Consider the following 27,227-nt stretch of genomic DNA (forward strand, 5'->3'; position numbering starts at 1 on the left):
TTTCTCCTGAGCCTTCTCAACCCCCTCCCCTTTTGATTGCCCCATGCTGTAGCGCAGCCCTTTGCCTGTGACATTTAAAACAGCAGTTAGTTCCTCTTTCCAACCCAAATGTTTCTTCCTAGAATATTGAAGGCACAGACAGGCAAGGGCATTGTGTCTTCATGAGGGGTGAGACCCCATAGCCAAGCCCTGAGAGCTTCTCTGTCGCAGTTCAGTTCACCTCAACGTGGTGAGGCTTGTTTGCCGTTGGCCTTCAGGGCACTGTTTTGTTTTATAGCTAGGGGCTCTTGTAGTCTCAGCTGTCTGTGAACTCATCGTGTTACCAAATCATCCTCCTGCCTCCGCCTCCCCAGTGCTGGGATCGTGGAGTGCTCCGCCACACCTGACATTGGCATGGCGTATCAGCAGTGGCTTCTGTGTGCCTGGTTTAGGCCTCCGAATCACGCCGTCAAGTTCATGCTGTCAACCCAGAGGGTGGCTTCCCCAGGCTCCCCGGATGGAGGCAGACATCCTGGCTCCGTGGGCTATCCTCAGGTCCTCTCGCAGACTCAGGACAGAGCACTCTGTTTGCAGGGCAGCCCTAGCTGTGCTGCATAGCTTGGGGACACCAGCTTGCCAGTCCCACAGCATGACCTCCACCAGGGACCGGGCTGCACTGGTCTGACCCTCCTGTTGATTTTGAGGTGTTCTCTCTTGTTGCCGCTCATTCCCAGGGAGCAAAGTAGACTTTTCCTAACACCTCAAGTAAGGTTGGAAGGGAGCATCTTCCCAAGGACATTCCCTTCCGCTGCCAAAGTTGCTCTGTGCTTTGAACATCAGCCATTGTGCCCTGAGGCTGTCTAGCATCTGCTAATAAGTGGGTCACCACCGCCATCGCTTGAATATTCATCCTTACCCATTCTGGGGCAGGAGGTGGCCTACAGGCCTTCAGGACCAGTGAGAAAGGGACATTAACAAGGAGCGGAAGTCTGGGGAGCAGCAGCAATGTCACAGGACCCGACTGTTCTCCAGGTCACCATGCTGCGCCCCCAGGCTGTCACACACTCAGACCATGCAAAGCTGCCAGAGAAAATAGTGTGTGGCACAGACACTGGGTGGAAACGGGAGACAGGAAAAGGAAGGGGTTCTCACTTAGGATGAGGGGGTAAGAGCTCTGGTGAGGCCATCTACAGAGGATCCCAAAAGGTTGGTCTCTGTTAGAAACCAAGGGCCCAGAAAATCCAGCAACCTGGTGAGGGGTGTCTTTGGGGAGCATCCTTCATCCTGTCACACACCCACAAGTTAGGACTCACCCCAACATCAAACTGGAACCAGTTGGGGTGATTCTGGGTGTCTGAAGTGGGGGGCAGGGGAGGCAGGCAGTGCTTATGGGTTGAGGGTACCAGGTGATGTTTTATAAAGACAGGTCTCATGGGCACAATGAGGGACGCCCATCTCCTCTCCTCTCCTGCCTCCCAGCATGCTTTTAGGCAGCACCACCTTCAGTTCTGGAGGCCCTGCATACTTGGGTTTGTTTTGTTGGTCACCCACCCTACTCTCCCTCCTGAAAGGATGCTGATCGCAGCCCAGGTGGCCCCACAGGTGTGAGCAGAGCAATCATGACCAAATCCAGTCCTGCGACTCGGAGGGTGTGGCCCCCAGACCCAATTTATCCACACACTTGCTGAGCCCTCTCCTTTATTCCAGGAGTCAGGGACTTCGGGAAGGGAGAATTTTCCCTTACTCCCTGGAAACTCAGGTGCCTGCTCTCTGGGCCTAATGTGGAGTAAAGCCCAGCATCTGGCAGTGACCAAGCTCAGGATGGAATGACAGCCGTGGAAGGATTAGCTTGTCCCTTTCCTTTACAAGGAAATCAATAACACAGGAACATGCCTGTGGCTTTCTTTCTTGGAGAGCTATCCTTGCATCTCATACAGGAGTGGCTGTGCGCGTGTGTGTGTGTGTGTGTGTGTGTGTGTGTGTGTGTGTGTGAGCGTGAGCATACTCTCCCCACCCGCTCTCTAAATGACATTCAGACTGCCTGTCACTTGCTCCAGCACTGGCTTGTTTTGTCAGCCCCTGTCCAGGAATCCCATGGACCCTGCTAGGACACTGTCATTCCGCTGTGGTCACTCAGGCCTCCAGACCTTTCTGTTCCTGTTTGTTCACGGCCACGAGCCCACCCCCTCCTTCCTGAGGACACCCGGGTGTCACCTCCCTGAACCACACTATGACAACTTCCCTCTCCCCCTCCACCACATGGCCCTCTGGGTGTTGGGCCTGAGCTCCCTCCTCCTGCTCAGTGAGAAAGTTGTTTTTATTTTTAATGGCACTCTCGGGGACATGGGTTCTGTCAGCCGGCATTAAGCCCACCGTCCATCATGCCCCGTGTCTTGTTGCTCCCATGGCCAGTACCTGATGCACCAGCTTGGAGGACATTGTATAATCCCTGTGCCACCTCAGTGAAGAGCCCACTTCTGGGACTCAGGGTCCTGAGGCAGCAGGCAGGTCTCCTGCCTCAACTGCTTCCTCACCCCGCCCCTCATGCGTGCTCTCAGCATCCCTCAAGGTAAAAAGGGCCACCGCTCAGACCCCGCACATCTCCGGCACTGTTAGAATGCCATGCCTCGCATGCCCCAGATCTGGCTCCTTTGTCCAGAAACTAGTGCAGCTTTGCAGACGGCCTGTCCCCAAAGTGAGCCACTTCATTCTGGGGCACCTGGGGAGATAATGGCTGGACTTACCTAGCGGCTGGCCCTTTCTTCTCTCTCCTCGGCAGGCATACTGATATCTTGCCCTTGCCCCCAGCATACTCTCATTATGTGAAAATGCAAACATATTAAAAAAAAAAAAAAAACCAAGCCAGGATCACTGTTACAGTTGTCCCCGCCTCGCTGGAGGTGTGCCGCAGTCCCCGGTGTGTCTATGATACTGTCCTATGGAAACTGAAACCAGTTGGGGTAACTGTTAGAGCTGTCCCCGCCTCTCTGGAGGTGTGCCGCAGTCCCCGGGGTGTCTATGGTATTGTCCTATGGAAACTGAGCTCTTGAAAGTGGAACTTGAGGACCCGTCTCTTGTGTGAATAGAGGCACTGGTATTTGTGTATCTGGGTCCAGAAATTCAACGCCTGGCTCAGGTAGCTGGAGAAGCAGGCAGATGCCAGATTGGGTGGTCTCCATAAGCAGCCCACCAGAGTAGTTCCCGGGGCAGCCCCACACATGGACCCCTGTGCTAGAGAGGCATCCCAGAGCCATGGCATACACCCACGCCCATGCCATCGCCAGTTTGGTTGGGGAGCTTCCAAGTAGGTCTCCGTGGGGCGCGTTCATCCCTGCCGAGGACCTTCTGCCCTGTGCTTATTCCGGACTGTGTCTGTGCACGCTGTGCACACTCAGACCCCAAGCTGTACTCACGAGCCCTCCTTGTTTGTGAGCAGCACGGCCGGGGTAAGAACGCGGTATACCGTACGTCCCCGGCCACCAGGCCAATCCTCACCTCTGCATCTGCATTCACGGGCACATGTGCGGGGTTTCCGGCCATTACTGCAGGGGCTGGGCACTGGGCAGGTGCCCATAACTCGGCAGTCCAGGCCACTCCCTTGCTCTGTATGCCCTCCGCACCCATGGCTGAGCACAGGGCTAAAAACGACTTTCTACTCTGGTTGGTTGGTTGGTTGGTTGGTTTAGGTTTGGGTGTTTTGTTTGCTTGTTTGTTTTAACTTGTTTTAGTTTTAGTTATGTGTGTATGTTGGGGGTGGGGGCGTGTGCTCACGTGAGGACCAGTGGTTGTGGATCCCAGAGGGCAGTGCTGAACACCCTGGAGCTGGAGTCACAGCGGTTGTAAACTGCCCGGTGTGGGTGCTGGGAGCCAAGCTCAGATCCTCTACAAGAACAGAACAGTACACATTCTTAACCACCAAGCCATCTCTCCAGCCTGGTTTAGTTGTTTAAGAGGGTCTTGTGCTGTAGTCCAGGCTGGCTTTCAATTCACTATGTAGCCCAGGTTAGCTGTGGACACACGATCTTCTTGCCTCCGCCTCCCAAGTGTTGGAATAGCGTGTGCCATGATACCTACCTTATATTCTTTAGGGAGATGTCCTGATTGTTGACTTCAGGTGGGACACCTGGTGACCCTGCTGAGTTTGGGTAGGCAGGACTGTTCCCCTGAGAGATGTTCACTCTCTGGGATTCATGTTATTAGCAGAACCCTTCTAAATAGTGGCTATCTTAGTTATGGTTACTATGACTTCGGTGGCACCATACATGGTGGGATGGATCATTCCCTAGTTAAGAAAATACCCTGCAGGCTTGCCTATAGCCCGATCTTATGGAAACATTTTCTCAATTGACATTTCCTCCTCTCAGATGACTCCAGTGTTTGTCAAGTTGACATAAAAGCGTTCAGCACAGGGATCCTGGGGGCAGCAATAATTGCCTAATGAAATGAAGCATCACTCTAAACGAGCGTGCTCCCTCACGTAGCTGTGTACCAGCCCTGGCTCTGCACACTGGCGCCAAAGCAACCCAAATGTGCACATAAGAACTGCGTGTGCATTCTCCAGTGCACGCTGACCCTGCAAAGGCAGAAGGAGCCCCAGAGGGCTTATAGGCAGCAGAAAGCAGTGTGAGGCACAAGTGTGAAGGACTCGCTGCAGAGCTAAACAATTAGGTGCATATTAATGACGCCGTGTGATTAATGAGCACGAGCTCGGGAAGTCTTGTGGATGAGCCGAGAAGATGGAGACACATCTTAATAAGCCTCAGGCTCAGGGAAGTGCTGCCTAGGGTGTCGCTGAGCAGAGACTGTGGGAGTGTGGTCACAAGCCACCCAGGGTGTTTCAGTCAGCCTGTGGCAATAGCTTTCTCAGCATGGATCAAAAAATGGTTCCGAGAAGCCTTGGTGGGACCCGTGGGCAGGGCAGGGAGGTGCCGACACTTTGTAGCCAAGTGGCTCCATCCCCCCCACCCCACCCCACACACATGCAGCCCCCACTGTCCCAGAGAAGCTACGCTCCCCCAGCTCCAGCAGCAGGTGTGCCCTCTAAGATGACTTCCCTGCTGCCCTTCCCCCGGGCCAGGAAGGAGGTCTTCCATGGTGCTTCTCAGTGTCTGGATCCTAGACTGCTGACCAAGATGCCCTTGGTCAAAAATATAGGTGGGGGGATGGGATGCAAGATGGCTCAGTAGATAAAGGTTGTTTGCCAAGAAAGTCTGGTGACCTGAGTTTAATCCCCAGAATTCACGTTAAGGTGGAAGGAGAACTGACTCCAGAGTTGTCCTCTGACCTTCACATTCATGCTGTGGTGCACACGTGTGTATGCATGCACCGCACACACACACACACACACACTTTTTTAAATTGGTGTGGACTGGGATTCCAGGCTAGCACAGCCCAGTAACACAGAGAGCACTTGCCTAGCTTGCAGAAGGCCCTAAGTCAGGTCGTCAGACTGACCTGGTAGATGCCTAGGTCTCATGGGAGAAGCCTAGGAATCCATCTTTTATATTGGTAACCTTTCCAGCACAAGGTTCCCCGGTCGGTCCCAGAAGAGACCATTCTGGTCTTCTTCAGCAACCTACTTTCCAAGTACTGTCATGGAAGGGGTGTGTGGTCAGGGGCTTGCAGAAAAAGGCAGTTGGCCAGACCATCCACAGGTTCCCCTGCCTAGGGTCACTAATGGTGCTCCCGTGCCCACGGGGGCTGCTGTGTTACCTGAGAGCAGCAGGTGCTTTCCCCGTCCCTACAGATGGTCCCCTGAGCTCCCTTCAGACTTGCTGCTTGGGGACTGCGGATCCCATGGCTTGTCAGCTCCCTGTGGAAGGCACCTCCCACTGACCAGCAGCTGGGGAGGAAGTTGTGGTTGCTAGCGTGATGTCTTGTACCCAGTTTGACAGAGCTCATTCAGCAGGCAGCTTGATGTAATGAGTCCTTCCCTCCTCCAGGATTACTCAGTTCCTGGTCTGTTTTGAGGTCAGAGATGAGCTGAGAAAAAGAGATGGGTCCAGCTTGGCCTGTGTGTTCCTCTCTGCAGGCTCTCATACCTGGTGGGCACCTGACTTCCCTCCCCCCTCCCTCCATCCCTCCTCCAGCTCCAGCATGGAGCAGTCTCTCCTCCATCGCTCTTCCCCAGAGGAGAGTATAACTAGGAAGGGAGGCTGCGGAGAGCCTCTCAGGTGGTCACCTGACACCTCCGTGGAGAGTAGCATCAGCATCAGTACCAGACAGCTGCAGATGGTGGACCGGCCTCCTGTGGTTCCTGGTGCAGGAGATCAGGGGCCAGCGCCCAGCCTCAGAGCACTGGAGTTTCAGCCGGCCAGGAGATTTGGGCAGCCACGTGCCTTTATTGCCTACCAGCCGCTGTACCTGAGCAGGTGCATCCTGACAGAATCAGGTAGCTGGCACGTGTGGGCTTTCCCCAAGGGAGCTAGGGGCTAGGTAAATGGCACAGAGGATCCCCATGTCCTCATCATTCTGACATAGCCTGCCTTCCTTTGGAGTTTCTGATTCTCAGGACCCATTAGGACCAAGGCCACCTTCAGCACAGCCCCCTGCTAGTTCCCCAGCCCACAGTGGTTGGGGACCAAGGACATGGCCAGCTTTCTCATGTGATGCAATGTGGCAGTCCTGTTTGCCTTGTCCTGACATCCAGAATCAACAAGTCTGAGCTGGGGGCTTGTAGTTAAAAGTGAGGGCCGGCGACCCAGATCTGTAGAGCTCCAGGAGTTCTGGGCTGTGTTCCTGTCACCGTGGCCCTGAAGAAACAGAACGTGGGTGCACTGCTCTCCTCCATGGCTTCAACAGCCCTGCCAGCCTTCACCAGACCTATTCTTCCTAGTTGTAGTTCTTTCCTGTGATAAAATACCTTTAATTCCAGCATCCGAGAGGTGGAGGCAGGAGGATGTCTGTGAAGCCAACCTGGTCTACAGAGTGAGTTCCAGGACAGCCCAGGCTATGGACAGAGACCCTGCCTCAAAAAACCAAAACCAATACAAAACAAAACTTTAAAAAGCAGTTTAGGGGGGAAAGGGTTTGTTCAACTTACAATTTCAGATTACTGTCCCTTATTGCAGGGAGGTCAAGGCAGGAACTTGAAGTTGCTGGTCATGTCCACTAAGAGCAGAGAGGGGACGAATGCATGTGTGCCCGTCAGTGTTTCACTCCCTTTCTTTACTGTCACAGTCCAGAACCGCTGCCTAGGGAATGGCGCCGCCCACAGTAGGGCAGGTCTTTCCACATCATCGTGATGAAGACAGCCCTCCACAGACATGCCCACAAGCCAAACTAGTCTGGCCAATCCCTCGCTGCAATCTTAGGTTAATTCTAGAGTGGATGAAGTTGACCCTTTAAATTTACCATCATACCCCCAATGTGTCCTTCTCTCGCCATGGGGCTTTCTGCAGAGCCTATGCTAGGCAAGTGTATGTTATGTATTCTTCCTTTATTATTTATTTTTGTTTTATGTGCATTGGTGTATTGCTTGCATGTATGTCTGTGTGAGGGCGTCAGATCTTGGAGTTACAGTTGTGAACTGCCTGCCATGTGAGTGCTGGGAATTGAACCCAGGTCCTCTGGAAGAGCAGTCAGTGCTGCTGAGCCTGGGACAGTTTTCCCTCCTCTGCCTGTCTGGAACAAGTGGCTAGCCCTGTTGTTCTCCTTATCTCGTTCTTAGCAGAAATGATTAAAGCCCGCCGTAACCTCATTTGAGCCAGGCATCTTGGCACACACCTGTAATCCTAGCATGCAGGGAGGCAGAGAGAGGCAGGTGGGTTCTCTGTGAGTTCCAGGCCAGCCTGGTCCGTCTAGCTAGAGAGCCTCTGTTTCAAAAGGAAAAAAATTAAACTAAATTGATACTGAAAAAAAAATTAAAACTGAGAGGAGCCCCACCCAAGGTTCCAACTACAAACTAGGTAGGTGCATTTGATGGTTCCTTGCTTAAAACCCCTGGAAGCACTCCGTGAGGTGGGACCTGAAGCCTTCCACTTGGCACACTCCCTGTCTTGCCTCTTAGAGCCCCTCCCTTCCGTCACTGTCTACCCTCCTGATCCGCATCTTCCAAGGATGCTCACACTCTGAGCCCTTGTCATGCTCTGGCTTCCCTGCCCGGTCTCAGGATCCTCCTATCCTGCATGGGCTCAGGGATTCTTGGGGTCTGCTGGTTTCTTAGAGCCAACTACTGCTGGGTAGCCACTGCCCTAGCCCGACAAATCCAACTCCATAGATACAGCCGGCTCCTTTTGTCCCCAAGGGACAGCATCCTCTGGTCCTCACCACCAGGACGGGCCAGAGCACCTTTGGGGGGCTGCGTTGGAGGGGAGCAATTAAAAGCCATCCACATGCTTGGAAGCTGCAGGCCCCGGCTCACCACACCTGCTCCCCTGCCAGCTCCTCTTTGTGCCTGACCTGCGCACAGGGAGTTACCAGAGCAGGGAGCACCTCCACAGTCAGGCCTGTTCCTCCAGGCAGCGCTCTTAGCTCTCCACTGCCACAGCCCACTGTGCATGTATACGCATGCCCATTTGTGTACACGCAGGCGTGCACGCATGCACACTATCCCACCTCCCCGCCCCCACGTGACCTCTCAGCTGGGCCTGGTGTTGCTGGTTCCCACCTCACTCCATCTCGCTTGTGAGGAGACAACCATCCATTATAAACCCTGATGGCTCATAGTCATTATACGAATGACTGTGTGAGTGTTCCACAATATTTATCTTTCCCCCCCAAACCACAAAGGTTGTAGCTCTGGCATCAGGTTCCTGGAACTCTGCCCATCGCTGGGTGCCATCTGGCTTGTCAGCTGAGAAAGACCACACAGGCATGCAGGATGGGCTCAAATGACAGGGCCAGAGAAACAATGTCTGTGCCAAACTCAGGCCATCCCACCTGCCCAACCTCCTCCCCTAGGGGAGCCAGGCTGAGGAGGGGACGGGAGAGACGAGTGGAAGGCACAGTCCCGGGCAGCTGAGTGTGCTTAGCAGGAAATAGGCTTTGGATACAGGTAACCCCAGCTCTAATCCCAGCTACAGCTAAGTAATTGAGATTTTGGACCAAGCTTTTAATCCCTCTCAACACCTGTCTTCTGAAGTGGAACCAGAAGCCAGGATTAGAAAGCGGTCCTACCTGGGAGGCAGTCCAAACGCTGGTTCCCCTGCCAGCTCTCAGAGCCCTTTCTCCCGGCCCCAAGGCCAAGCCTCTCTAGATGATCCAGTCTCACAAACCCCAGAGAGCTCCGGGAGGCTGTAGGCGAGGAGAGTTGATTGCCATCCCTCGGAATGCAGCCCCAGAGCCACCTCGCATTGGCAGGCATCCTAGCCACTGGGGACATTGCCTGGACCAAGTGCTGGGCCCGAAGGACTGATAACGTGACAAGGTCTATGGCTTGTGTTCTGGGCAGACGAGGGCACCTTTGGCAGGGGATGGCACGCGGAACCTCCAGACCATCGGTCTGGTGTTGCAGGAGCCCCACTGTCCTCCCAGGCTACTCAGGGTAACTTTCTTCCTCAGTCAGGGGAAAAGGTGGTTTTTGATTTGCATCCCCGGACGCCATAAAGACCTGCCACAAAATGAAGGTGACTCAGAAAGCGGACTATGTGGGGTCCTCCTTCTGTTTATTTCGTTTAAAGTTGTCTTCCAAAAGGGAGGCAGGGCTGGGGGGATCAGTAGGCCCAGATACTTGCTGCGCAAGTCTACAGTCTGAGCTTAGTCCCCAGAACCCACATAAAGGTAGAAGGAGAAAACCAATCCCATGGTTTTCTCCTCTGACCTCTATACCTGTGGCATGGCACACATGCGCCACCATAGTAAATAAATAATTTTTGATGGGAAGCAGAGGGCTGGAGAGATGTATTAGCAGTTAAGAGCCAATACCGCAGCGGGGCAGTAGTGATGCACGCCTTTAATCCCAGCACTCGGGAGGCAGACACAGGTGGATCTCCAAGTTTGAGGTCAGCCTGGTCTACAGAGTAAGTTCTAGGGTAGCCAGGGATATACAGGGAAACCCTGTCTCAAAGAAAACAGGGAGAAAAAAAAAAAAAAAAGAGCCACAGAAGAATCCACACTGCTCTAGCAGAGGATCTGAGTTCGGTTCCCAGCACTCAGATCCGGTGGCTCACAACCGCCTGTGAGCCAGATCCAGGGAGAGCAGATACCTCCAACCTCCATGGGCATTTGTACATGTGTGCACATACCCACACACAATTAAAAATAATAAAAACAATTATAAAAGGAGGGCAGAAAGTTTGAGAAGGGGCCTGGGGGTGTGACAAATATTCAAAAGTGACGTTGCAGTCACTGTCTTCAGGAAATAACAAAAGTGACCCCAAAAACTGCTTCTCAGTTGCTTCTGGATGCCTTAAGCGTCAGCATCTTCCAGCAAGCCACAGGCATCTTGCATCCTCACTCTCCAGTGCAGAGTGGACCGAACAGTGCAGCAACGGGGGAGGTTTCTGCCCGAGGGTATGACAAGACAAGAGCAAGATTTGTGTGGTCGACCCCTACTCTCAAGAGGCATGTGCTTGTTTGGGATGGGATGGGCATCTTCCGTCATCACCTGCATCTTTCCATCCTCGGTCCATTCTGCATTCGTCCTCCAGGTACCTTCTTGGTGCTGGCTGGGAGAAGGTAGAGTAGAACCAGACACTGAGACGTAACCACCATCAAGCGGTGTTTTCTGCCAGGAGTTGGGCAGACACTAGTCACTGTTATGGAGTGGATTATTGCCCCGAAAGAGATGTCCCAACCTCCTCTATCTGCCTTCATTTCCGTCTGTACCACGCGAGCTAGAAGATCAGTGAGGAAGGGCTTGGTGGCATCTCCACTGTGCCCAGGTTAGTGCTGAGACCTGGCAGCCTGTCCCGGCACAGGTGGTTTCTCTGCCCACAACACTCCCCATTCTCTAGATCAGCCTACCACTGGGCTGATTGTTATAAGGGTCCCAGTTCATCTGTCCCAGGGCAAGTCACTCCTGAAACCATATAGTTTGGTGTGAAAAAGCCCTCCTCTCCACGGCTTAATAGTGCTTGTCCTAGAATTCTGCCAGTGAGCCGTGACAGCAGCTCACTGGTCTTGGCTTGGCGCACATTCTGTGGTTGACATGGCTTCCAGTTTAACATCTGTTCCTCTGTTGGTCCTCTTCAGCATGGTGCTGGCCCTCTCCTGAATGATCAGAATTACTGAACTCTCGTGAGTATTTGAACCATTAGTAAACTTATATGGGGAATTAAAAATAAAATAGTGTGTGGTAAGGGGTAGTGCATGCAGCTATAGTCCAAGCTATTCAAGAGGCCAAAGCTAGAAGGTCATTTACACCCAGACAGAGCATAGCAAGACCTGCTCTCAAAGTGCCAAGAGTGAATAGCACTGCCAGAGCCTCCTTTGCATGAAGGTCTTGGCAGTGCCGTAGTCCCATACCTGGGATGTTTGCAGAGTCGATTGCAGGGTTACTGTTGCAGCGATGCAGCACCGTGGCCACGGCAGCCTGCTTTTCTGCCTTTTTGGTTTCTCTGAGACAGTGTTTCTCCCTATAGCTCTGGCTGTCCTGAAATTCACTCTGTAGGTCAGGCTGGCCTCAAACTCAGAAATCTGCCTGTTTCTGCCTCCCAAGTGCTGGGATTAAAGACATTTGCACTACTGTCCAGTCTGGCAGCCTGCTTTCGTATAGAACTCAGGGGTGGCACTACACATCATCAGCCCCTACAGACAGATCTTATGGAGGCATTTTCTCAGTTGAGGCTCCCACCTTTCCGATAACTCTAGCCTATATCAAGCAGACATAGAACCAGCCAGCGCAACTGACTGCTTGTCACCTTAACACACAAGCACATCATCATTGAGCCATAACCTTTCCCTTCTTATTCGTCCCCAAGATTAAGATCAACATTACAATATAAACATCCCAAATTTTAAAAAGTCCCACAGTCTTTAAAAATTCAAACACTTGGAACTGGAGAGATGGCTGCTCTTCCAGAGGTCCTGAGTTCAATTCCCAGCAGCCACATGGTGGCTCACAACCATCTATAGTGGGATCTGATGCCCTCTTCTGGCATAAAGATGCACATGCAGATAGAGCACTCATATACATAAATAATAAATCTTTAAAAAAAAAAAAGATAACACTCAGCCAGGCAGTGGTGGCAAACTCCTTTAATCCCACCACGTGTGAGGCAGAGGTAGGTGGATCTCTGAGTTTGAGGCCAGCCTGGTCTACAGAACAAGTTCCAGGACAACCATTGCTACTCAGTGAACCCTGTCTCTAAAAAAAAAAAAAAATCAAACTCTTAAAAATTTAGACTCTTTAAAATTCAAAGTCTCTCCCTCAACTGTGGGCTCTTGTCAAATCAAAAATAAATTACTTTTTTACTTCAAGAGGGAAGAACCAGGGCACAGTCATAATCTGAACAAAGCGAAACTAACCTTCAACAGTGTAACTAAGTCAGTGCCCAGTTGTGTGGGATTCGCTCACCATCTTCCGGCTCCTCCGAGGGGCTCCTCCAGCTCTGCTCCTGCAGCAAACACAGCTTGTCTTCTAGGGTCCAGACGGCCCCACTTCACTCCTTGTGCTGTCCTTGGTGGTCATCCCATGATGCATCCCCAAACCCCTGCTATCCCTTGCTTTCACCAATAACCTCTTCCGGGCCCTTCTCAGGGACTCCAGCCCTGTCTCACAGCACAAACCTCAGCTGCGCTCCATGACCCCTTCGTGCTTTCAAAACCAGCACCACCTGGATGACTCTTACACTACTAAGTTTAGCTGCCAGCACAAGATACAACTTTGACCACCTCTGGAACACTGCTTCTGTGTGCTGACCCTAAGGAAACTCACTGTCTGTCTGTCTTGGCTTTTCCAGACAGGGTTTCTCTGTATGTAGGCTGTCCTGGAACTTGCTTTGTAGATCAGGCTAGCTCTGAACTCAGAGATCCGCCTGCCTCTGTCTCCTGAGTGCTGGGATTAAAGGCTGTTGGTCTCTTGTTAATCACAGCTGATTCTTCAGCCCCAGCTGACCAGTCACCACAGATTCTTCACACAAAAGGCCTGGTAGAGTCTCTGCTTCCCTCGGAAACCTCACAGGCCAGGTCTCCATCTTCCGCATTTTTCTCAACATTCTTACCTCCAGGTCTCTACGGAACAGCTCACCAGGCTTCAGACACTCTGTGGCTTTTCTTGCCCAAAGTTCCAAAGTGTTTTCCATAATCTTCCCCCAACAAAAGACGTGATCAGGTCTGTCACCGCAGTATCCACCATCCTGGTGCCAGCTTCTGTCCTGGTTAGGATTACTGTTGCTTTGATCAAACACCATGACCAAGGCAACTTGGGGAGGAAGGGGCTATTTCAGCTTATGCTTCCATCACTTAGGGAAGTCAGGACAGGAACTCAAACAGGGCAGAAACCTGGAGGCAGGAGCTGATGCAGGGACCATGGAGAAATGCTACTTACTGACTTGTTCCCTGTGGCTTACTCAGGCTGCTTTCTCATTAGAACCCAGGACCACCAGCCCAGGGATGGCACCACCCAATGGGCCTGGCCCTCCCCATCAATCACTAATTGGGAAAATGCCCTACACGTGATGTACTTTGAGAAATCGAGTGACTCAGCAGAGCAGGCTTAACAAGGACATCCGTACCCGCTCCCCACCCCATCCCTGCGATCTGAACTCAGTGCCCCTTCAGGCTCCCACTCGGAGCTCACCTGCCCATTGTAGATGAAGCCCCAGAAGTTGTGATTCAGGTAGGCAAATAAAATCTCCCAGCCCCGAATGATCACAGCCACTTGAGAAGTAAAAATAGAATCCTTGAGCATTTCTTCACTACGCTTCAAGGATGCGTGGCAAGTTCAATTAGGGATGGGTTCGTGCCGAGATGCTATTAACCCCAATTAGCTTTTAACCCCTAGCACTCAACAGGAACAGCCCTGCAAGCTTGGCATCCCTCCCTTCCTCATTTGAAATATCCTCCAGGATCAATCCAGACAGCTCAGCTGTGCATTTGGCATCTGGCCATCGCCACTTGAACCCACTCCTCTGGGGCTGAAGGGCTCCAAGCCTGTGAATTCTGCCCTGAGCCCTTCCAGATCCTGTGTGTTTAGCGAGGCCCTGACACGCAGTGGTCCAACGCTGCAGCGGTCCACCCGATGCTGCTGTTTCTAAGAAGTGCCTTTCTCTGCCACGCTGAGTTAACAAAGGAAGCCTTGGGTGGGAAGCCATAGAGTGGAACTTGTTGACCTTTGTGTTGAGACCCCAGAAGCTGATCAGTGGGATGGAAAGTACCAGGATCCTTGAAAGCCCCATCCCACTCTTCTGTGGGCACCATAAACAGAAACCTCACCTTTAGAGGATATAAATAAACAGGCACTTGGAGAACTGCCCACTTGGTGAGGAAGTTGATCAGTGTCCATGTAAGGGCACATAGCGGCCAGCAGGGTCGAGCACACCCTCTTCCAGGCCCAAGCCTTCTCTGGGAGTGAAAGATGCCATGTGAGCGGACTGCCCTGGAACATCTTCCTCTGTCTGTCAGGTGCACCCACAGAGGTAGGAGGGATACCCCTCCCCCCGGCTGGATTCACAGCTGATGTGCCTCCTTGAGTCCTCCCCACTATCTTATTGCCAGAGTTGAAGTTCTGATCAAAAGCTGCAGGCCACTCCATGGCTTCTCAGCAAGGAAAAGAAGAGAAGCAAGCGTTAGGGTGTTGCTTGTTGTTCAGGAAGAGCTGATGTCTGGGTTGTGACTGGGAATCCTATCAAGAGGTAGATGCTTCCAAAAGACCAACCCCTTTGAAGGCCTTTAGTTCTTTAGGGTTCTTCTAAGAAGCCACCTCTCGTGGGGACCATCATAGAGTCACCATGTGGTTACAGTCCAGAGGGCTCCCTTCCTTCGGCAGGGGGCTGGGCAGCACTGCTGATGGCAGGAGCTGAGTGCCAGGCTCCTCTCCTCTCCTGCATATCCCGCCCCTTCCTCAGCTCTAGGATGGAGCCAAGGGCCTTGCGTGTGCTAGGCAGACGGTCTTCCATTGAGCCATACCTCCTAGCCTTCCAAACTGTTTTTGGGAAGAGATGCCCCCCCTCCCCCAACATGGTGATCGTGTTTCAACAGGTGTGCGGCTGCATAACTGCCTGGCTATGACAGGAAGGGTAGTAAGGGGTACAAAGCAAATCAGCAAAGCCAGGGAGGGGTGCCTTTCCCATCACTATGATGACACCTTCCTCCCCGGCACTTCATCACGTGCAACATAGCCCACGGATACTCATCCTGTCTTGTGTGCAAAGTCTTCTCTGGCTGTCGGAACAAGCAAGGATGTGGTCCTTGCCTTCGGTATGCTGACTCCCCTGCTGGGGATGCAGGAGCAGCCCTGTTCCCTACAGGACCGGAGTCACGTGGTGCCACCGTGCACTGGTGATTCAGTCACGAGCCCTGGAGAAGCCTGAAGTGACTGCAGAGGAGCCTGGCATTTGAATGAGCGTTGGAGGTGGGGCCAGAGAAAGGAGCCGGCCAGCAGGAGGGTCCGGAGGGCAGAGGCATGAGGGTGGGAATTAGCTTGACGGGGTGGGGCTGGGGGCAGAGGAGGTGGATGCAGTGAGCTGGGCTTGCAGAAACAGCCGGACTGTGGCAGGAAATGTCATTACTTACCCTGCAACTTTCTTCCTTCACCCCCCCCCCCCCGAACTTCTCCATCCTCTCCGGCTCCTCAGTCAGCGATCACTACCTGCTCTGAGGGCCTTGCACATGAGTGGGACTGTTAGGAAGCCTCGCATGTGGGTGCAGATGTGAAGGCCTGTGGCCTTGATCAGGGAGGCCATCACAGGGTGGCTTCGATAGAAGTGGAGTGGGGAAGGTGGGGGACAAGGAGGTTGAGACCGTGATAGATTCCTGTCTGGCAGTGGGACCGAGCTTCTGGAGCCTCTTATGGCTAATGCGTGATTGACACCAAATGTATGTTTTTGTTCTGTTTCTCTGGCCAGGAAGATGCGGGCACAGGGAAAGCAGGCATCGCCCTGTTATACTTGGTGTGACTGTCACTCATGTATCCCCACCTTCTAAACAGCAGACCGTGCGCCTGTATAAGACGAGAGTGGGTGCAATTAGAGCCTTTCTTCAGAGCATGCCGAGTGTGGTGGGGTCAGCCCAAGGGTGAGCATGGCTCGGCCTCAGCAGCATTCTTGATTTAAAGACCTGCTTGTCCATGACACAGCATCCACCTCCCGGCCCCTGCTCTAGAGTGGGCAGCTGAGACAGTGCACTGCCTGCGGGAATGGAGGCTCCAGTTAGAATAGCAGTTCTCTACCTGTGGGCCGTGACCCCTGTGGACTACCCTTTCACAGGGGTCACTTCAGACCACCAGAAAACACAGATGTTTGCATTACAACTCATAAGAGTAGCGAAGTTACAGTGAGGAAGTAGCAACAAAATAATTTTATAGTGGGCAGGGGTCACCGCAGCATGAGGAACTGTCTTAAAGGGTTACAGCATTAGGAAGGTTGAAAACCACTGAGTTAGAAGCTGAAGTCTCAGCACTTCCTGACCTCACCAAAACCCTGTGTTATCCGGGGGGAGTCCGCACAGCCCATCCAGCCTGTGTGAGGCCCCAGCGCCTGCTCCAGGTCATCTGGTCCCTGGTCTGTTTCGGGGGACAGCGGCCTGGGTGTAGACAGGAGCTTTCTAGTCTTCATTCTGCCATTGAGCCTCATTTCAATCGCCAGTTGGAGAAATTCAGCTTCTGGCAGCCCTATTGTTTGGTTCATGGGCTGGGTATGGTGTTGTCCTGCAGGGGGTGCTATGTGGCACCTTTGGGCACCTTTCTGAGCCGTACCTGGGACTCCTGGGTTTAGAGAGAATCTGTGGTTTGGAGGACCTGTTATGGTAACTGCAGAAATCTAGTATTTGAGTCAAGAAAGACTGGAGATGGCCGGACGCTTGCCGCCTGAGCAGCTGAGGTGAATGTCATCTGCCTAGGGGATATAGGAAGGCAGACAGCCCTGACAAACAGGAGACTCCAGAACATTCTAAAAAAGCAGCGGCTGCGCACTGCCTGCAGTGCCTTGGGAACATGTGCTGCCTCGCGTCCATCACGGCTCCAGCAAGGTTGCTGTGGGGCCTTTGGTCTGCAGCAAAACTCACTGACCCAGAAAGAGAGATTTGAGTGGCCCTGTTTGCCCCCTCCCGGTCTGTCTCAGACTTTATTCCCAGAAACCAGCTTGAAGATTTCATTAGAAATCAAAGCATTGCTGGTTCTTTTTTTTTCCCCCATTTCTTTTTTAAAAGAAACATACTTGGCTGCCGTGACGGGTGTCCCCGCTTCCTGTGCTGAGAGGGGCGACGGGAGTCCTTGAACAGAGACTGAGCTGGAGCTGATCAATGGCATTTGGGGGTTGGGAAATTAGCTCAGGAGCCAGCGAATTCCTAATGTCATGTGGGCTAGACTGGAAGACCCAGGGGACAGGCCGTCTCTTGGCTTTCTCGCTCATCTCTCTGTAAAAGGGAAAGAGCGTACCTCACCTGACTGGGGGTCACTCCGTGGTGGACTCTACCCTGCCTGACCCCAGCCAGCTCTCTTCCCGCTTCCGTGCCCGTTCTCTCTCACTCTGGATGCCCGCGCCTGCAGACGCTTCGTTCTGCCTCGAGCTAATTTGTAATGGACACCTGTTCCTTAATTAGCCTCAGCTCCGGGTCGGCTGCTTCATCTGGGCTCCCTCTGCTGTGTGAGCTCGCGCCCTGTGCGAGGGCTGCTGTGCTGGGTGGCAGGGTGTCTATGCTGCCTGTGACCTGGTGGGCCCTGAACTTGCTCAGCTGTGGAGCTGAGCACTGGAACGAAGCACAGCCACTGTCCGGCCATCCGGTCACAGCTGGGGCTCAGTCCTAAAGGAGCTCTCTCCCACCAGGTCCAGTTGCCAGGGCAGACCTGGCATCTGGGCTAAATATGGACCGCTAAGCAGTGGGCCCTCGTTCTGACTCTCTGTCACTCACTTGGCCCCAGGGACCCTCTGTACCTAGGAGTCTACCATGGAGTTTTATGAAATGGGTATCTCATGTCCTGGAGTCTTTTCAAGGGTGTGCTGAGGATGAGGAAGATAGATCGGCCTCTGTGCAGGGGCCCCTGGAGGATGACCCTGGGTAGTGCCCTCCCGAATGCTTGCACTGCCACCACCCTGTTTCAGTGCACTAGAACGTTCTAAAAACCAGGCGTCGTGTTCTATGTGACAGCTGACCTTCCTCGTGAGCCACCCCAAGATTTCCCACTTTCACAGTTGGACGCCATGTTTGCAGCTGGAAACATCACAGGTCAGAGCTAAATTGCCTAAACCCAAGGCATACCAAGAGCCCAGGTCCCAGCAGACCAAAGGCGTTTGGACACATTTTGTGTTTATGCCTCTCCCTGTCAGCCCGGTCTCTCTGCTTCAACAGAGAAATTCATCAGTGGAAAGTTCCCCTGAAGTGGGGATTTTCCTAAATGACTTCCTGGTGGCGTTGCATGAAGACAGGCTGGGCTGGGGGCGGTGCCTGGTGTGCATTCTCTTACTGTGGTCCAGCTTTCCTGCCGGGGCTACATTTACCTTCACAGAGTCCCTTCCCTGCTGTCCACCCAGCCTAAGCAAATGCTTCTCTTGCCCAGCCCCCTTTTTCTGAAGAGAAGCAAGGCTGGTTCTGAGGCCCCAGCAGAAAGTCCTTCTCTCCAGAAAATCTCCCAGCCTGGAGGTTGCCAGCGCCTTCACCCTCCCCAGCTAATTAGCTCCTTTCTTAGGCGGTTCTGGAACCTTCTGTCATTCATTCTCGCAGCGATAATGGTCTTGGATAAGAGGTCACAGCTTCCCCCACTTCCTGCCCTCCTTGTGGAGGGGGTGGAGTGGGCTCCCCGCCCCCAGGAGCTCCCTCTTGTCTGTCACAGAAACTGTCTCACCTCCCACCCCACTTGGCAGCTGTGATGGCGTCACCCTGCTCAGAGGGTCAGAGCCCAGCTCCCCACGGTCCTTCAGGCCCCACCCCACCCCACCATACGCGCATCTCTGGTGAGTGTCATTAGCATCAGCGTGATGAAATGGCACAGTGTAAATGTTAATAGGGGCTGATGTTTTGCCTGCTTCCGAGTGGCAGATTGGAAATGGTACCATCTTAACTCCAAGGAGCAGCTTTTAATCCCTCTGCTTCCTGAGCAGCCAATTTGGCATGGAAAACCCAACTTCCCTCCCCTCTGAGACATCACCACATCTACCACAATTGCTTTTCATAAAGGGGTCTACGTAGCCCACAGATCAGTAGCCTAAGGCAGGGTTCATTTGTTTTTTAAGTTAAGCATTTTCCCCTTGGTCTCCAAAGGAAAGGGAAGAACTCGGGGGGGGGGGGGCAGCACCACAGGCACCCGGGTCTCAGAGCAGTTCACCTTCCACCCCTGACTTCTCCACTCCCAGCTCTTGTGTGTAGATGGGGGTGACCTTGGCCTCCCAGCCCTTCTGCTCCACCCTCATAGTGCTGGAGCAGCTGGCCTGGGATAAGGAGTATGTGCCATCACACCTGGTTTATGTGATGCTGCGGGCTGAGCCCATGGCTACCTCTCGCTTCCCAACCCCACTCCTGGTTCTTCCCTATCAATCCAGGACATTTCCCTAAGTGGTCCCAACAGCCCTGACTTGTCCTCTGTTCCCCTTCTTGCTGGGAGAGGATATCCCTATCCTTTCAGCTGCCCCTGCCAATCAGAGCCCTCGTGTCCCAGTTCCCTCTGTCTCTGTTCCCTCTGTCCTCTCTTCCCCGTGATGGTGAGGGTCTGTCTGGCCGTCCTTTTGGACGATGCATCTCACTGGTACTTCATCCCTAATCCACACTCAGCAGGACACTGCTGGGTCTGAGGCTTCCTCATCAGTGCCTGCCGAAGAAGTCAGCAGGATGGTTTGGGTGGAGGTCCCAGGCTTTATAAAGCCTGGGCCTTGCTCAGAAGTGGCAGTGACATCAGAACAGGGTGCGTGAGCAGCAGAGAAGTGAGGCTCTGGCTCTTCCATCTGCCTCTAGTCCTGGGTCTTTATCTTCAGTGACCTTGATGGGCCCCAGGAGGGCTCTGTCAAGAGGTGCAGGTATTCCCTGTGGTACTGCGGGCCTTAGCAAGGCCTCCAGGCTGCTGTCCCCACAGCCTGCTTCGTGTCACCTCTGCACACCGCCTCATTGCTCTTTTCATCCCCAGACTGTCTTCACCCTCCTCCTTGGACCTTTCACCTTCTTCGACGTCCAGAAGACTAAGTACCTGCAGATCTTGACCTCTCTGATGCGATGGATCGGTGAGTCTGAGAAATCTCCCCATTGTCTCCCCTTCTCCCCCACGCCTCCCTCCGCCTCTGCAGAGAAGCCAGGCAAACTCCCAGCTGGGATGTGGCAGCGGCTCCATCCAATCGGCCTGCCTGGTCCTCTGACCTTTCCAGAGGGCACGGAGAAGGCAAGTGCTCCGCCGGCCTTTTACTGACGGGGAAATTTAGTACCAAAAAAAATGCGAGTGACTTTTTCCAGGTCACACTGAATGGATGGGACTGGGCTGGGACCTGAGCTGCTAATTCTGGTCCAGCTCCTTCACATGACCGTGCTAGGTCGGGCTGTGCCCCCTGGACGGGACAGGAGCAGCACCACTCTGCCTTCTCGGGAGTGTGGTGTGTGCCACAGCCAGAAAACCCAGTGGGCCATGGTAGCAGCTGCTCTCGGCCTCTGAGCTCTGGACCACCAGGTGTGGAAAAGTACCCACATCATCTATGGTGGCTTCTCACTCACCGATGCCGCTGCGTGGCAGCACTCTTGCTCTCAGGTAGATGTTGGGGATCTTCCCCCCTTAAACTGGGTTAGCAGTGGGTATCTGTTCACTTCTGCCGTACCAGCCGGCCACCCTGGCAAAGGAGCCCGCAGCTGGTACAGCAGGGTTGAGGACGATCATCTGTGGGGCTGCTGTTGCCTCTCCTCTGACTGGCTGCCATGTGTCTGTCTTTCTCAGTATAAAAGCTTGTCTGGTATGCATGAAACCCTGCCTTGGTCCCTGGCATCAAATCAAACCAGATATGGTAGCATGTGCCTGTGCTGTAGCTCTGGAAGAAGCAGAAGTTCAAGGTCACACTTAGCTATAACAAAGTGAGTTAATTCAAGGCTAGCCTTGGCTACGTGGGACTTATCCAGGAGTCCCTATCCCACCCCCTGGCAGAGTTTCCAGGGCTCCTTCCTCCTGTCTATCCTGAGCCTGATCAACTCCCATCAGGACCAAAGCTGCAGACTGCCTCTGATTTTATGCCGTACCCCAGCAGGATGATGATTCCGCTAAGGTCTGCATCTTTGAACCCTGGTTCTCCTAGCTCAGTGGGAGGAGGCATGGGAGTCCTGGTTCTACAGTGGGAAGCAGGGGTGGGGGTCATTCTTTCAAACAGCCTGGCCTGCCCAAGCTAGAGCAGGCTCTGCAACTTGGGGGTGAGGCAGCCCCCCAACTCTCTCAGCCTCAGAAGGCTTGGTGCCTAAAACTCAGGGTCAGCAGGGGCCAGATCTGAGCTGGTCCCCCTCTCTTTATCTTGGCTTATGTGATGTGTGTGAGAGTTCCAGGGTGTCTTTTGCGGGCAGGGTTGGAGAGGAATGTTCTCTGTCTGCATCTCCCTGTGTCTGTTATCCAATTCCTTTCCCTCCCTGAGGGTAGGTTGACAAGTCTGGCCCCCGCCCTGCTGGTGCTTGCTTGCCTGTCCTCAGCCCGGGACGGGCTCTCTAAGCTCCGGTCTGAAGCTGAGTCTCTCATTTCTTCCTGTGGCTGGGATGACATTGAAGGATGGGGGGTGCACATGCTCTGACTAGCTTGATGGATTCCTGTGTCAGCCCATAAGGGGACAACAACCCTAATAATGACAGTTAACTTCTATATTTTTGAAGGATGTATCCATCTAAAGAGGGAAGCTTGGACCCAGTGTAGTGGCACACATTTATAATCCCCACACGTAGGAGGCGGCAGGAGGATCAGGAGTTCAAGGCCAGCCTCAACTACACAGAAAACCCAGCTTGAGCTACAGGAGACCCTGTCTCAGAAAGAGAGGAAGTGGAAGGAAGGATTTGTGAAAGGGGAAGGAATTGGTTAATAGTAAATATTTCTTGTAAGCACCAGGACCAGGTCAGAATTACAGCGGAGCTCTGAGACACAGCTAGTGAGGGTCCTTGGCTCTTTGTCTCTGGGCCCCACGCTGCTGTCTTGACACGTTGTCTGCACCGCCATTTCCCCTCTTTCCCTTGGAGCCGAGAGATAATGAAATGCCACGAGTCTCCCGGGCGCAGTGCTGTGGGCGATGGAGCACAAGGCCATCATTTTTCTCTGTGAGAGACTCAGACCTTTGGACTTAAAAAGCTGGGCCTCCTAGTGACAGAGCCGCCCAGGAAAAGGAGAGCTGCCGTTTAGTAAACTCAACCATAGTGAGCCAGGTTAAGTTCCCAGCTGGGGCAGAGGAACTACCAGGACAGTTCTCTCCTCAGCAAGGCTAGGAACAGGCTTTTTCTTCCACCTAACGCCTGGTCTCGCTCTAAAGAGGAGAATCCCCCAGAAGCACCCAAGCTGCACCAGACAGCCCTGTTCATGGAAGGGACCTCAGCCTGCCCTGGGCCGCAGCAAGGGTGCCTGTCTGAGCCAAGCTCACCCCAGGCAGTTTTTCTAGAACACCCAGAGGCCCCATTTGTCCTCAGGAGCCTTTGCCAAGTTGTCATTCTGCCTCTGAGAAGCAGCTGTGTGGCATGTCCCTCCCAAGACCTCCTCCCCACACCCCGCCCCCTCCCCCTTTAACTTCCCTCCTTCCCACCCTTTGCCAGCACACACTCTTTCTCTCCCCTTTCCCCAAATGAGGGCCATGCCTTTTCAAGAGCTGAGTAGGGAGCTCAGAGAGGCAGTAAGCTGGCTCGGGTTCCAGAAGATGAGGAGGAAGAATAGGCACCAAAGGGACCGGAAAATGGTGAATAAATGTGCTGAGCCGGAAAGTTTCTCGCGCTTGATGAGGAATTTGTTCTGCCATCTGTTGACATGAAGCCGGGGTCGATGGCAGGCCCCCAGAGCTGTGCCTGGGAGCCTCGGGTTCATTCCTCTGAGGGCTCTTCCTCTGCCCTTCCCATACTTTGCGAGTCGCCTTGTGTTTCCACAGTGGGATTTGAAGGCTTAAATGGCCTTTGCAAATAGCCAGTTGTCCAGGGAAAATGTCAGGATATAGGTGACAGATGCCAGTGTGGGTTCATTTTGCCTGCCAGGCTGGCTGATTCGGGGTCCTTCAATCTGTGTGTGTGTGTGTGAGAGAGAGAGAGGGGGGGGNGGGGGGGGGGGGGGGGGGGGTTCTATTGCTGTGAAGAGACACTATGACCACAGCAATTCTTATAAAGAAAACATTTAACTGGGGTGGCTCACTTACAGTTTCAGAGGTTCAGACCATTATCAGGCATTATCTGTCTGTGGCATACAGGCAGAGGTGGTGCTGGAGCTGCGAAGGCTACATCTTGCAGGCAACAGGATGTCAGCTGTCACTCTGAGGGAAGCTTGAGCAAATGAGACCTCAAAGCCATCCCCACAGTGGCACACTTCCTCCAACAAGACCACACCTTCTAATACTGCCACTCCCTTTGGGGGCCATTTTTTTCCAAACTGCCTGTGTGTGTGTGTGTGTGTGTGTGTGTGTGTGTGTGTGTGTGTGTGTGTGTGTGTGCTTAGCCTGCATGTGTATATTTCTGTACCACATGAGTGCCTGGTGCCAGGTGGTCAGAAAAGGGCATCAGATCCTCTGGAACTAGAGTTACAGACAGTTAACTGCAATGTGGATGCTGGGATTCGAACCTGGGTCCTCTGCAAAGAGCAATAAAGGCTCTTAACTGCTGAGCCCACACTTCAGGCCTGAGGGTACTTGGACGGTAAATTCCTCTGAAGAGGAATAAATTCCAAGGATAATCTCTGCTGTTCCCAGTCAGGGAGATTATCCTCCAGGCCAGCACAGACCTCACTGCCAGCCCGTGGTCTTCCAGCTGGCTCTCCCAGGCAGCCGCTCCAGACTGTCCACAGCTGTGTAAGCACAGGGCCTCACCTGGATGCTACAGCTGCTGGCTGTCGCTGCACCCTCCAGCCTTGCTCCCTTTAATGTGGCCCGACGACTTCCTCTCCCACTATGCACAGACCAAGCTTCCGTCCTCTGGGACCCTCTTCTGGGCTGTGGCAAGGAAGACTTGCCTCGCTGAGGACTGTGAAGGCACAGAGAGCCAGACTAGGAGGTGCCTGTCAGAATCATGCCTGGCACCTGCTCGGCACCCAGACAGCCACATCGTCCTCATCTCCACCAGTCAGCTGACTGTGGCCTCAGGATGAACCTCCCCCGTGGACTGGCTTTGAGGTCAGGGACATTGCCTCAGCCATGTCCAAACAGAGCTATGCTTCCCAGTACCCTTCAGGCAGCCTGTCTACCCTCTATCCCCACACCCAGCTGTGGTTCCTGCACCTCAGCCCCCACACACACACCTGAGAGAAATGAGCAGACTCATCCGTGTAGTTGGGGTATAGGGAATTAGCTTTAGTCCTAGCCCTCTGTCAGCAGCAGGTGGCCCAGGGACCTGTGTCAGCTAAGGCGCTGTCCTTCATTCCCACAGATCCAGCAACCAGGGCCTTCCGTCCTGAGCCCAAAGCAACAAGACTTAGACCTGTCGGTGGCTCCCTCCCTGGATGCCCAGCTGGCTGCCCCATGGGAGCTCTTGGGCTAGAAGGGGTTGCAATGGCATTATTACTTCAATCCTATTACCCACCCAGCCCTCCCCGCTCGCTTGCACACAGATGCCTCCACTTTGGCTCGCCGACAGCTGGCTCAGCTCGGGGCACCCCACCGGTGTTATTAAAAACGCATTCCTTCTAATAAAGGCTGCTATGGGGCAGCACCGCACTCCTCGGGGCTTCGAGGACCCACGGGACTCCCCCCACCCCCGCCTCTGTTTGTGTATTCAGAGCTACCGCTGCAGCCTGCTCTCCAGCTCCGCACTCCCCTCAAAGTGGGTCAGACACCGTCCTTGCCAGGCATCCATAGAGGAGCTAGGGCCGCTCTGCCTGGGGAAGTTGCTCAGACCTGCTCTCCCACCCCACCCCCTATGAGTGCCCCAGGTTTGTTTTCCAAGCCAGCAGGCGGTGCAGCTAGGCAGCCTCGACAAACAAGGCTGTGGGTCCCCAGGAAGAGACCTTAGCCTGGGAACAGGAGGGCTTTCCGGCTTCTCCTGTCCCCAGGTCTGTGGTGGCCCCAGCAGAGAGTCTCCCAGTGGGGCTGCTCTGATCTGTCGCCACCAGCAGTCGGGGGGGGTCTTGTAAGCCTGGGCCATCTGTCGCCCACTTTTGCCAAGTGGCTTTTGAATTCCTGTGCTGCCCTCAGGTGCTGCTCCCCAGAAGTCCAGGAAAAGCCTTGTATCAGAAAATGAAAGTTGTGTGCCCCAGCTCCCGTCTCCATTCCCCACCTCATGTGGCCAGCCTTCCTGTGCTCGAACTGTCCTGCCCAGTGGCCGCTCTACAAGTGGAAGGGCCCCAAACAAGTCCCTGGTGGTCTTCATTGTTCCCTGAGTTTTCCAGGCATTCGCTCTGCACATAAAAAGAACAGTGTGAAGAGAGGAACTTGGGGTTTCTGTGGACAGGCCATCAGGTGAAGCAGACAGGTCATTAGCCTGTCCTAGAGAAGAGCCAGCCACAGGCTGACAATTGCACCTCGGCCAGCATCAGTCAAGACCAACCAGAATGCTGGGCACCAAGAGAAGGCAGCCATTCTCTTCCCGGTCTCCCATCTAAGCAGCTCCATTTGCTGCCAGCTCTGATCTGCATGCACCTCTATCACATGCAGCTCTTCCCACCAACCACAACAATCAGAACTGCTGTCCCCACCCCCAGGTTAGGGGGAGGCTACCTGAGCACTCCCAAGGCAAGGGAGGAGCACCTGTGGTCAGCAGAGTGGCTGGTGATAAGGATGGGCTCTGCACAGGGTAGACCCTTGTAACCGCCACCTACAGAGCCACAGCAGCCCGCAGCTCCACCAGGTGTGCTCCTTCAGGCCCTGGTGTCTGTTGCCTGTCCTTGTCCTTATCAGTCGACTCTCTCCTCCTTGGTCGCTCTGCCAGGAAGGCCAGGCAGTCTTCAGCAGGGAGGGTGACAGGACCTGAAGCTGTATGTTTCAATCTCCAGAGAGGAGATTAGCTGTCTTACAGCCAGTCTCCTGACTCTGCTGTCCCCATGGTCACTAACCAAGCTGCCCTGACAACTCAGCAATGAAAAATGGAGACTCTGCTTCCCAGGTGCCACCTGTGTGCACAGAGGGGGGGGGACATTGAAGGATGACAAGACTAGAATTCCTGCTTTCCTACTAGGAACTTGGCTGCTCTGAAGTCTGAGTGCCTGCCCTGTACGCTACCTCAGGTGGAGAGGGAGCGCTCTGCTCCCAGCCCCTCCAGGAGAAGCTTGTAGCCATGGGGCAGAATTAGTCCTGCAAGTAGACAGAGTCTGATCTTTTGGAAGGCACAGGGACCTGCCCAGCACTGGAAGGAGCCAGGCTAGCTTGAATTCCCTCCTTTCAGGAGAAAAGGTATTGAGAGTGAGTTGTTGACTGGCAGAGGCAACAGAGGCAGGCCATAAAGTCTCAGGAAAAGTCCCACCTGGAACCCCAAAGTACATCAGACTCCTCCCAAGCTTGTCTTGTCCTCCCTGGGAACACACAGGAGACCTCTGACCCCTGCTCAGGTAGAAGAGTGACAGCCCAGAGGGATAGAACAACTCAGGCATCAAAGAATCTGTGAAGAGAGAGCATACACACACAGAGGAGGCACACACTTAAACACACGCATGAACATACACACTCAGAGGAGGAACATGCATGGACATACACACACAGAGGAGGAGCACACATGTACACATGCATGAACATACACACTCAGAGGAGGAACATGTATGTACCTTGTGTAACTTTAACTACCCTTGATGGGGCAAGAAGAGGTGCCTGAGATCTTTGTAACACAGGTGTGAGCTGCCTGCACCTCAGTCTCCTCGTCCCTCTCCCCCGACCTCCAAAGCCCCTCAGATGAGCTGGTACCAGTGCTGGGTGTTCAGGGCCAGCTCCTGAAGCTCCTGGACCAGCTCGGAAGGTGGAACCCTAGAGTGAAGCAATCTCCTCCTTAGAGCACGAGGAGACGCGTGCCCACAGTGCTGGTGTTGGGGACCTCAACATGGGAAGTAAGGCTGTGGGGTGGTAGCGGGCTACTTCCTCGTGACTACCCTGAGTCGGTCCCTGCCTGTG

At 53.7% G+C, this 27,227-nt stretch overlaps 1 protein-coding gene across 2 annotated transcripts in view; it reads left to right on the top strand.

Moving 5' to 3' along the window:
* Positions 1–27,227, top strand: part of Tmem104 (transmembrane protein 104) — a 59,863-nt gene that overhangs the window by 20,882 nt on the left and 11,754 nt on the right. For both annotated transcript variants that reach the window (XM_050140149.1, XM_050140150.1), the window contains exon 9: positions 20,132–20,225. In XM_050140149.1, coding sequence (XP_049996106.1) covers positions 20,132–20,225 — 94 coding nt within the window. The remainder of the gene's footprint in view (positions 1–20,131; positions 20,226–27,227) is intronic.

This window comes from Alexandromys fortis, unplaced genomic scaffold (assembly GCF_014885135.2).
Source record: "Alexandromys fortis isolate MF-2015 unplaced genomic scaffold, M_Fortis_MF-2015_v1.1 scaffold_39, whole genome shotgun sequence".
In the NCBI taxonomy this organism is placed as follows: Eukaryota; Metazoa; Chordata; class Mammalia; order Rodentia; family Cricetidae; genus Alexandromys; species Alexandromys fortis.